The 11,706-nt window shown below is 45.1% G+C and overlaps 1 protein-coding gene across 1 annotated transcript; it reads left to right on the top strand.

Annotated features, from left to right (window-relative positions):
• Positions 1–10,153: 10,153 nt before the first annotated feature.
• On the top strand, positions 10,154–11,242 carry LOC134483230 (DNA-directed RNA polymerase II subunit GRINL1A-like). The gene has a single exon (XM_063278511.1). The coding sequence runs from the start codon at positions 10,154–10,156 to the stop codon at positions 11,240–11,242; it is 1,089 nt and encodes a 362-aa protein (XP_063134581.1).
• Positions 11,243–11,706: the final 464 nt, after the last annotated feature.

The raw sequence follows: 11,706 nt of genomic DNA, 5'->3' as shown, positions 1-11,706 counted from the left end.
CATCAACGTCATTTTGGGAAATAGGTTTTTATAGATGCTGTTTCACTTGATCATTCATATGCTGTGTTTTTTATTGTTGCTGATTATATTTATTTTTATCATTTAACTCAATGGATCTTTTTTTTTTCAAATGTATGTCTGGGCCACTCCTGAGTGCATTTCCCTCATGATCAAAAGAGGGAATAGCATTCCCCATTGTAGATGATTGTTAGGGACCATGTGGTTCTTCTGAGAGAGCAGCAGATGCTCTAACCTGGGAGTCATCACCACAGCTCCTGTAGGTAGCTTTAGTCCTTCCAGGGCATGTCCTATACTAGATGGACACGATCACCTTCAATTAAGGAGAGAGATCTCAGGAGATGTGTATGTACAGGTGGTTGAGCGGTGCCTGCTCAATGTGGTAGCCTGCTAGGCATCCACACCGGGCTCTGGTGCCTCCACTGCTCATTGTGCATTCAGGATCATCCTCCAGCATCACTCAGTTTCAATTCCAAACAGATCTTTCACTTACTATCGATGGTTATATACATTAAGCACATCTGATAAAATACAGAAGAGACTAGCCTCCTTCTACAGGCCAACTTGGCATAATGAATTCTTTTGATAGAAAGCAAGATAATTATCTCAATCTATGCAGCTTAGGGAGGACCTCAAGAGCATCCATATTGAATCCAGACTGCAGCTGTGACCACATGTTTCTTTTCCAGAGCATGTCTGTGCAAGCCCAGAAGTTAGGTGGGATAGTTCATGTTTCACCTTTTACCTTGAAATCTGTGATTTTATTGAGAAAGTATATTTTCCACGTGACTCATTTCCAATTTATGGAATTAAACTGACTTACTGAGAGTGGAGGTGACTGGGAGAGATAAAGTGCAGAAGACTTATCCAGTATGTCTGCAAACAGATGCTGTCTCATTAGGGCTTTTCAATGCTCAGCAGCTGGAGAAGCAAGGGAGAGGCATTGGTGACTCTCAGGCTTAGGTCCTCTAGTCATTATAAGCTGAGCATGACACACAAAGGGTCATAGGTATCACACTAGAATCTAGTAACTAGATTTAACCAACCTATCACATTAATGCTGTGTTTGGTGGTATTTTTTGCCCTCTTAGGACCTGGAAGAGGCTTGGGGTTTTCTAATGCTACTCATAATTTATTAATCTTCCCAACACTATGGGCTTTGTTCTGTTAATGCTAACAGCGCCATCCAATACCTAGGATATTTTCTACTGACATGTGTGACATGAGACAAAACAGTCCCTGTCATCCGTCACCTGAATAAACTTCCTTAGAGGACAGTGTAGTTGGAGGGTCCTTCTTTCCTCTCCAAGATCGAGAAACATTTCCAGTCTTCAGACAAGTGTGTCAGCCATTGTCCAGTGACTGTCTTGAGATGTCCACATTGTCAGCTGAGTGAGGGCAGGGCAGGGCAGGGCAGGGCAGGGGACTGGGGCAGAGTCCATGAGATGTCAGTAGGCAACAGGCCAGCTGGGGCTAGTGTGGGTACAGGGCTTCTAGTGTGGGTGTGAGAGGAGGAAATTAGGAATGGTCAGATTCTGATGCAGCATATAGGCGGGAAGCAGCTTAGACCATCTCAGTGCCATATAGGGACATTGTAGACACTGATGGGCAGTGTGGGGATGGTAGGGTCCGATATACTGCTCTCTGCAGGTGTCAGGAGAGCATACAGTGGCTCTGTCAGACTTATGACAATCAGGCAGGCACTGGGTGCAAGTGAGAATCATGGGACAAGCCCTGTCTGCAGCCTGGATTTGGGACATTCCCAGGTGCCCCATGGACTGCAAATAAAAAGGCAAAGGACACAGGGAAGCCAGCAATTCCCATGCACATGACATAAATACTTGTAGATCTTTCTAGAATTTCCATAGACTATCTGTCACTAGTCCTCATTATAGAAGGCACCAACACTCTGCCCTCTACTTCAACTTGGTGAGACAGCTATTCTAACTCCAGCAGGAAGGCCTCAGGGAAGACAGTAAGAACTCGCAGGTGACTCCTTTTACTATTGAAACAAGGTCTTCCTATGGAGCCCAGAGTGGCTGTAGGGTCCTAATGCTCCTGCCTCACAGTAACTAGAATTCCAATCCACACTCAAGAGCAGTTGATTCATAGCCAGATCTGATTAAGGACATGTGAGGCCCCAGGGTGCTAGGATTACCAGGGTCCTAGTAAGTTTCTCCAGCCTAAATTACAACCTGAGTCAGTGCTGCTATTTGGGACACCGCCTGATGCCCAGTGACATCACACCTTGGAACTCTTTGTCAAACATAAGCTGTTATGGGAATGAAGTACCCACACAATAAAAACTGGTCTGGAGGGGTTGGGGAGGTTGGGGATTTAGCTCAGTGGTAGAGCACTTGCCTAGGAAGCGCAAGGCCCTGGGTTTGGTCCCCAGCTCCGAAAAAAAAAAAAAAGAACCAAAAAAAAAAAAAAAAACTGGTCTGGATACTCCTAGGTCAAGAATCCCCTGTTGGAAATGCTTTGGACCGCAAAATTTTAAATTCTAGATCCTTCTGGCTTTTAGAAGATTTATAATTACAAAAAAAGAAAGATGGGCATAGTAATTTAAGCCAGTGATCCCGGTCATTGGAAACTGAGTCAGGGTGATGGAAGACTGTAAGTTCCAGGGCAACCTGTGTTTCAAGAAAAAAAAAAAAAAGGCATGGTGAAGATTCCACTCAAGTAGAAAACAAAAGGGTTTCACATGGGCCCTGCCATCCACTGGTCAGCACTCTCATTACCACAGCCACAGGCAGACACTGGGGAACATTTCCCACTGTCTCTCTTTGGGATGCAATCCACCCCATGATTCTATGTGAGGAATCCCCCAAAGGTTGCATCATGTGAGGGACCTAGAAAGTTCCAGGATTGGGAGAATTTAGGAGTTTATAATTAGGGATGATCTACAGCTGTGGCAAAGCCTTTTCCCAGCACATGGCAGCCCTAGGTTTGTCCCCAACAGTAAAAATAAAATCCCCCAAAATAATTCAAACAAAATGTCCTGAAGCCTGCGCCCTGACCAGTCTCCTCAAAAGTGCGCAGGAACCTGGGTCCACATTTAGGACCCAGCACGGCCTCTGTGACCCGTGAGAAGGGATCTAATATGGGAATTAGTACAGTATGACTTATCCTTGTGGATACCTTTAGTGAAAATAACCACCTGACCCCTGAAAACCCATCTACCTGGGGGGCTCAGCATCATGTCACCCAAAAAGCCCAGATCCTAGGGCCAGCATGGGCAGGTGGTGAAGAAAGTTTGTCTCTCGTGAACATCAGTTGCTGCTCCTGACCTGACTCTATCCTCAGGAGACAATGTCACCCCAGAAAGTGTGGGTGTCAACGGCTCTTCCCAGGCCAAGCCTGGGATACTGCTTAAGTTCCACAATGCACAGCAGTGCTCACTCTAGAGCTAAATGTTCTACAGCTGAAAGGGGTGGGTGCTCTGCTGGCCACGCCCCTCCCCTGCAGTATTTACTGCACTCAGAGTGGTGCTTCAGATGTGAGGGACTTCTTGAGGCTACTCCCATGGAGAATGGCAGATTCATCAGAACGGGGCACAGGGTGAGTTCGGAGCACAGCTGGGAGGAATTTAGGGATGCCAAGCCATGACTAAGACCAGATCCTGGGCTGACAGGCAGTTGAGCTGGAGAACTGGCATCCAAAGAGTGACTGCCTGAATTCCTCTTAGACCAAAAGCCCTGGATCTGAGCTACTTTGGTGCGTGCTCCTAAGTGGGGTCCCAGACACAGCTCAGAATCGGGGCTGTGCATGGACTTTGGTGCTGGCAGCAGGTGGCTTAGCCATAAAGTGCTGAGCTTTCCCATCTGTGCCCACTCAAACTCCTCTGTTTCATTTTAGGTGTGTTTGGTATAGTTTTGAGACAGGGTATCTTGTAGCAGCCCAACTCGCTTTGAGCAACAATGTAACATAAAAATAACCTTGAATTCAAGATCCTCCAACCCCTCTGTCCCAAGTCCTGGAATTAAGACCTCCAGCTGTGACCATTTTACTGCAGCATAGGATCCATCTGTGTTAGAGTGAGCTTTGGAAATACTGGAGCTCCGACTGTTCCTTAGAATTCAGGTTTCCTTAATTCTTAGCAGGAGTTTTGTGATGATGCTGATGAGAGAGTCAGGAGTTACACTGGGAGAGGTAACAGTCCTGGCAGCCCTGAGTGCTCAGTGAAAGTCAAGACAGAAGCCTGCTGATTAGCACCTGAGTGAAAGTGGGAGGATTCAGACTTCAAGAACAGACTCAGTTATATACCTAAGACCATATTGCAACATTTTTGTTTCATTTTTGGCTTGTTTTCTTTGAGACAAGGTGTTAATTTATAGCCCTGGCTGTCCTGGAACTCACAATGCCTCTACCTCCCAATGGATTGAATTAAAGGCATGTGGCAACATGCACTGCCACTAATTAATTTTTAATTAAACATGCTGGCACAATCCAGTAATCCCAGTGCTTAAGAGGCCGAGGCAGGCAGATATCTGGCTTCCTGACAAGTCTGATCTACAGAGAGCCTGTCAGAATAGCCAGGGCCAAACAGAGAAACCCTGTCTCAAAAAATAAACAACAAAATGAATTTGTTTTAAAGAAGAGAGGAACTATTTAACAGAATTAGAGGCAGAGAACCAAAAGGTAATGGGCAGTGCAGAGTCTAGCTTCTGAGATGAAACTGGACACCATGGGGTTAGGGTGGGGATTCTCATCTTGGACTGGGAGACAGAGGGTGACTTCAGGCATGGAAGGCTCAGTCAGTCATTAGTCAGGATTCTCAATCAAGAGGGTGTTGTAAGATCCAAAATGTGTGAGCAGTGTTCTGCATGAGACTAGAAGAACCCGCCTACCCATACAAAACAGCCAATGAAGATTAATCACAAGCATACGTCTGGAGGTCCACAAGAGGTTAACGTCCACCTTAGTGTGGATTATTCAGAGCACAGGTGGAGAGGAGTAGAAGAGCTGATGGTGGCTGAGGCAGGAGAGGAGTTCGGGTGTGAATTTGAGCCAGTAAAACGGAGCTTGGAGGTCGGGCAGAGCAATGAGAGGTCTAACAGCATAGCTGTTGAGATCCTTCAGATTAATTTGTCTTAAGAGCCTCATGCCATAGCCAAGGGCAGGAATAGATCTGACTATTGGGTGGCTGGGCTCACATAGCCCAACAGGTTTGGCCTTGCATCTGTGGGATTCCAAGTCTCTCCCTTTAGACACAGCCATGGAGAAGGTGTAGCAGTGAAGGTGTAGATGGCTTTGCAATGCTTGGCTTATGGTGTTGAGTACTTCATGCTCCACAGAGCTAGGGAATGTCCTAGAAGCCAGGGAGGCTGAGCCATGAGGAAGACAGGTCTCCAGGAGAGAGAAATGATAACCAAAGTCACTAAGAACTTCCTGAATCACAGTGTCTGTTAAGCATATATTTTATTTACTTACTTTTATGGGCCTGAGTGTTTCACCTAATAAATGCTTGTGCACAATGTGGTATGTGTGGTGCCCGTGAAGTCCAGACTGATTCCCTAGAATTGCAATTACAGCCTAATAGGAGCCACCATGTGGGCACTGGGAACTGAACCCTGGTCTTCTGCTCTTAGCCACTAAACCAACATTCCCTTCAGCACACCCCCTCATTGTATTGTCATTAAGATTTACCCATTTAGCCTTCAGTATTTGAATTAATGAAGATGTGACAAGAGTTATAGTTACCATGATGGTTCAGGCATAGACAGGCAGGCATCTCATTGTATACAAAATATAATTTCATTCATTCATTCTTTCTTTCTTTCTTTCTTTCTTTCTTTCTTTCTTTTTTTCCTTCTTTCTCTTTCTTTGTTTTACTCTTGGAAACAGGGGTTTTTTGTGTAGCTGACCTGGAACTAGCTCTGTAGAGGGAGCTGGCCTAGAATTCACAGAGATCTGTCTGCCTCTGCCTCTGCCTCCCAAGTGTTAGGATCAAAGGCCTGTGCCACCACCACCACACATCCTTCTGTTTTAAAGGAAAAATGTAGCCCTACATGGCAGCACGAGTTTAGTCCCAGTATAGACATTTTTCTAGAGTTCCTGAAGGGCTTGCTGCCTTCCCCTTTAGCCCTGGCTAACATGAGAGCTCCACACCTATGGGGTTTGCTTCATAAGAGTCTGGAGGATGAGGGTCACAGGCTGATATATCTGTGTACAGCAAAGGATGCCTGGTGAAGGTCAAGTGGGTAAAATGCTGAAATGCTAAGGGAAGAGGCCTATGGTAGGCGCCTCCTACACCTGAGACTTCCAACGCCGAAAAGCAGGGGGTAGAGAGTGAGGATGCAGAGTGCACACAGGTCAGGACAAGGCCATGTTACTGAAGCCTCCATGTGTGGTGAGCAGGCTCTGGGGCACCATGAGGGACATCAGGAGCTTCTGCACTTTGTAGAATTACAGGGTTCCTTGTTACCTCACATTCCCATGATTTGCCCCCTACTGCAGGGAGAAGCCAACACCAGAAGCCTCCAGCTCCCAGCCCTGCTTTTGCCATGTAGGTTGATCCAGAAGAGCTTGGAAGTCCCTGGACCTGGAGTCTCAGGTGGTTGTGAGCCACCTGACCCTGGTGCTGGAGACTGAACTCAAGTCTTCTGCAAGAGCAGCAAAGACCTGTGCGCTGCCTGGCCCAGCCAGGGCTGTGAAATGGTGTTTATTTTCATCTGAACAAGCCCAACAACAGTTTAGGTCCCTAGAAGCCACATGAACCTGGATGCAGTAGAGTCTGTCATCCAGCCCTTCCCACAGGGAGATAGGAGCCTAAAGTGGACAGTCTCTAGGATTAGGGGAAGGGCTAGCCTAGCATACACAGCCATGGACGATAGGTAGAAGGTGAGGACCTGTGCTCAGGTTGTCCCTGACCTTTACACAGGCACATCAGTACCTGTACTCACAGAAACACCATACAGACATAGGTGAGAAAAGAAATAAAACAAAAAATATTGAAAATACAATATACTGGGGCTGGAGGGATGGCTCAGTGGTTAAGACCACTGACTGCTCTTCCAGAGGATCTGAGTTCAATCCCCAGCAACCACACTGTGTCTTATAACCATTTCTAATCTCATCTACTACCCTCTACTGTTGTGTCTGAAAACAGGGACAGTGTACTCACTCATATGGACAAAATAAATAGTTTTTGTTTTAATCCTTTTCTAAAAAAAGAAACCCATCTGTGACACATGATCATTGTGTGATTCCAAATGTCGCTAAGTCAGTACAGTCCTATTGCTACATGGTCCACCAGTTGTGTCAGCCTTGGTAGTAGAATGGCACAGTTGAAAAGATGCTGGTCACAGTGACCAGGCAGCCTAGAAAGCTAACCATGAGCAGAGAAGGCTGTGCTGTGTCCTAGTCCTCTACCCCACACTGCCACCTCATCCCTACGAATAGAGCAAAAAAGAACAGATGAGGAATCTTCCAGGTTTCTTTTCTCTTTGACTTCTTTATTAACCTAGCCCCTATGCTACATGTAACCTTGTCACATCCTCTGTCCCATCCCTAAGCCCACATACCTGTCAGATAAGACAGGGATCTTGCTTTGGGGAGAAGCTCTGGTCCCTCTCTGTCCTAAGAGGCTCTGAGCCATCGCTGAAAGAGAGTCCTCTGAGGATTGAGGGAAGTCCATAGCCCGTACTCTGACTTCCAGGAAGGTTTGAGGAAGGTGGTCCTCTTCTTGTGGTTCCTCTAGTAGGAGCAGCCCACACTTGGGCCCAGCTCCCACTATCAGGAAAAGACAGGTGGCTCTGGTCTTTGCACAGCTCCAGTGGAATGAACAGTGCATCTCTCCTCTCTCTCTTGCAGGAAGTCTCAGCGTCTGGTGCAGGTGATGTTCCCAAGGCAAAGGAAAGGGAAGTGCAGAGTGAGGACTCCCAGGATCCTTTAAAACATTGTCTGCATTGTCTTCATTAATTTTTATGTTTAATTTTTATTCCATGTGTATTGATCTCATTGTAGGGGTGTGCATTCCAAAGCATGAGTGTTGAAGGTAGAGCAGAAAGCATGGGAGTCACTTTATCCTACCGCATGGGGTCCCAGGCTCTGAACCGGGTTGTTGAGCTTGTCTACAAAGAGCTTTCATACTGAATTTCCTGCTGGCTCTGATTTCAGGGAGAGCGTCTCATAGAGCCCAGATTGGCCAGTAAACTACTGATCATCCTGCCTCAAGTATTGCCATCTAGTTCATGAAAGGGTTGAGTTATTGAAACGAGGGACTGGGGATGGGCAGAGGTGCATGACTGAGGCTATCTCTGCTCAGTGGCATGCCTTTGGGGACTGATAGTTTTCATCACTGAGATGTCATTTGACTGCAGTGCTCCTCTGGAGAGAAGGAATCTCTTTTGCCAGGGCATCAGGCTCTCCAGACAGGCCTGGAAGGTGGAGGTCTAGAGGCCAGGCCTGCATTCCTCTTCAGAAGCTGCATTTACCACTCTGGACAGTGCTATAGCACAGGGTCACATATCCAGTTCTACCCTGAGACCTGCTGATAAAGAATGTCTATCCTGGGACAATGTCTATCATCGGTTCAAGGTGTGGCCCAACCAACTTATTATAAAGGATGATAGTGGTTGGTTGAAAAAGGCAGTAACTTTCTATGAACCATATATTAAGTTTTTATGTATATTAAAATTAACATTGGAAAGAACGATGGTAGGAGAGGAAGCTGGAGGACAACTGCTGCAAATGCTTGCTTTTGAAAATGCTAATGAAGAGTATAGGAGAGCATAATTACCTATAAAGGAGACTGGGGATATTAATGCTTATATGAAGGCATGTAAGTATATCTTCTCTGAAAATGGAAAGATGCATTTTTGGCATATATTGATCCAGATAGAGTTATTAAATTATACATTGAAATACTCTTGAATATCCTATAGGCACTTTAGCTCAAGATGAGTTGCCTTTAGAATGGATATATATTAAATTTAACTTTAACAAAACATTAACAACATATGAGGAACAAATTTCTTTAATTATTCAGCAAGGCATACAAAGACCTGTTACACTGTGGGGATATGATTGTGCTGATTTTGTTTTCTCATTAAGCAAAAATAAAGTGGAATATTTAATGCAGACGTCTGAAGTTTTTCAATTAGCCATGATTTCTTACACTAGAAATACTGAATTTCATTTTCCCCATAGTAAATTCTGGGATTGCTTAAGAAAACAAAAAAAAAATGTGATAAATACACTAATTTCTGTTGACCCATTACCATCTGCCTTTACTGTGTTTACAGATGGCTCCAAGACCAAAGATCTAATACAGATGGCTTATTGGACCAAAGATAAATTTTGGGGACAAGAATCTTCTTTTGGGTCAGTACAACAAAATGAAATATTAGCAGTAATTAATGTATTGCCAGATTTTACTCATGATGTAAAAATATTATAGCTGAGTCCGCTTATGTTGTAGGAGTAGTACAGAATATTGCAACTGCTGTTGTTTCTACATCTAAGCCTATATTAAATGTTATTCTCACATATTAAAGGACTATTGTTATTCTGAAACTCTAGAATATTTATTACACATATTAGATCACATTCAAGATTGCCAGGATCTTTAACACTGGCAATCATATGGTAGATCAATTAGTGGCATTTGCTACCCCAGAAGAAAACAGTCATAATCATGCCAATGCAGGATATTTGCATATTAAATATAAGGTTCCCTATTCTGAAGCCAAACAAATTATTGCTAATTGTGGTATTTGTGAGCCTTCACTTATAAAATGTATTCCATCTGAAATTAATCCCAGAAGGATGCAACCTAATACATCGTGGCAGATGGATGGAACCCATATTTCTGAGTTTGGTCGCCTTTCATATATACATGTAAACATAGATAATTTTTCAAAATTTGTATGGGCTACACCATTGCCAGGAGTACGCACTGCTCATGTTATACAGCATCTATTGGAAACTTCTGCTGTTATGGGACCGCCTTCTAAAATTAAAACTGATTATGGACCAACATATATTTCTTATCAATTTAAACAATTTTGTCGGCTCTTCCGGGAAAATGGCGACTCCTGCACGTGCTCCAGAGTTGCTGCCCTGGAGCCTGCAACCTCCATGGGCCTTGCTGGGGAACCCTGCCTGCGGGGCCAGCCTCAGCCCATGCACAATGTGCTCCCTGCCCAGAGGCTTCGAGCCCCCAGTTCCTGAGGACGTGGGGCGGCAGAGTTTGGTGGAGCTGCGGGAGAGGTTGAGGCGTCAGGAGAGACTTTTGCGCAAAGAAAAATTCATTTGCAAATTGCCCTACAAAGGTAAAAAGATCTCAGACACCACTGCCAAACTGAGAGCTGCCATTTCAGAAAGTGAAGAGGTCAGAGGGAGAACTGAACTACTTCATCCTGTCAGTGTTGACTGTAAGCTAAGGCATAAAGCAACCACAAGAGTTGATACCGACATAGACAAGGCCCAGAATTCTGACCTGATGCTTGATACTTCATCATTAGTTCCTGAATGTTCGTCAGTAGACATTGAATCATCTAAAACAACCTCAGAAACTCAGGGACCTACACAGCTCACTCACAAAGGCAATGAAGAGACTTTGGAGACTGGCTGCACAGTGAGTACCAGCCCATCTGTCCGCATCACAGCCCAGGCTCCCCCATCTGAAGTTAATGAACATCTCCCCCAGCATTCAAGTCAAGCGGAAGAGGTTTCCAGCAGCGTCGACAGTCTGTTTATCACTAAATTGCAAAAGATCACAACTGCAGACCAGACTGAACCCTCAGAAGAAAACACCAGCACTGAGAACTTTCCAGAACTGCAGAGTGAGACTCCTAAGAAGCCTCATTACATGACAGTGCTAGAAATGCGAGCTAGAAGCCCAGTGCCCCCTCCTCATAAGTTTAAGACAAATGTGTTACCCACACAACAGAGTGACTCAACAAGTCATTGTCAGAGGGCTCAGTCTCCTGCTTCCTCAGAAGAGCAGAGACACAGGGCTAGGCAGCATCTTGATGATGTCACAACAGCTCGCCTTCTTCTGCTCCACCCCCTGCCTGCACAGCTGCTCTCCATAGAAGAGTCACTGGCTCTGCAGAAAGAGCAGAAGCAGAATTATGAGAAGATGCGGGCAAAGCTCGCAGCACAGAAACTAGCTGAGAGACTGAATATTACAATGCAGAGCTACAATCCAGAAGGGGAGTCTTCAGGGAGATACCGAGAAGTGAGGGATGAAGATGATGCCCAGTCCTCGGACTAATGCTGAAAATGAGCGCTGGGAGATCCCGGGAGTTGACTGTTGAGCTTAAATTGTCTCATCTAACTTCCTAACAAGTACCAAGACAGTGTCAGACCTTGTTGAGGGACAGCAGTTGAAGTTACACAAAGGTAGCTACAAAATAAGAACCCAGTTTGTCTTTCAGAAGATGATCTTCACATGCTTGAACAGTTCAATATTTGAACATTGTGTTTGGCCATATTGTGTTACAGTTTTGCAGTATATTGTGCATTGGTCTGATATTTTAGTGTGAGTAGAACACACGTTTTCTTTAAGATATCTGCTTTTTCCTTCTTCGTATTCTTATCAGATAGCACTGCTTACACCCCTTCTGGTGAAATACTTTGTTATTCCAGGCACCTAAAGTGAATTAGGAAGGCCTGGTCCCCTCACTCGAGAAATGAGGGGAGCAGTCTAAAGAATGGTACGCATGCTTGCATGGACAC

The sequence above is a fragment of the Rattus norvegicus genome, chromosome 19 (genome assembly GCF_036323735.1).
Source record: "Rattus norvegicus strain BN/NHsdMcwi chromosome 19, GRCr8, whole genome shotgun sequence".
Classification (NCBI taxonomy): domain Eukaryota; kingdom Metazoa; phylum Chordata; class Mammalia; order Rodentia; family Muridae; genus Rattus; species Rattus norvegicus.
The sequence above is the reverse complement of the archived record's forward strand: the minus strand, read 5'-3'. Positions and strand labels throughout refer to the sequence as shown.

Bases quoted from the DNA above. Each gene is read 5' to 3' on its own strand.
- LOC134483230 (XM_063278511.1), top strand. From the start codon at position 10,154: ATGTGCTCCCTGCCCAGAGGCTTCGAGCCCCCAGTTCCTGAGGACGTG.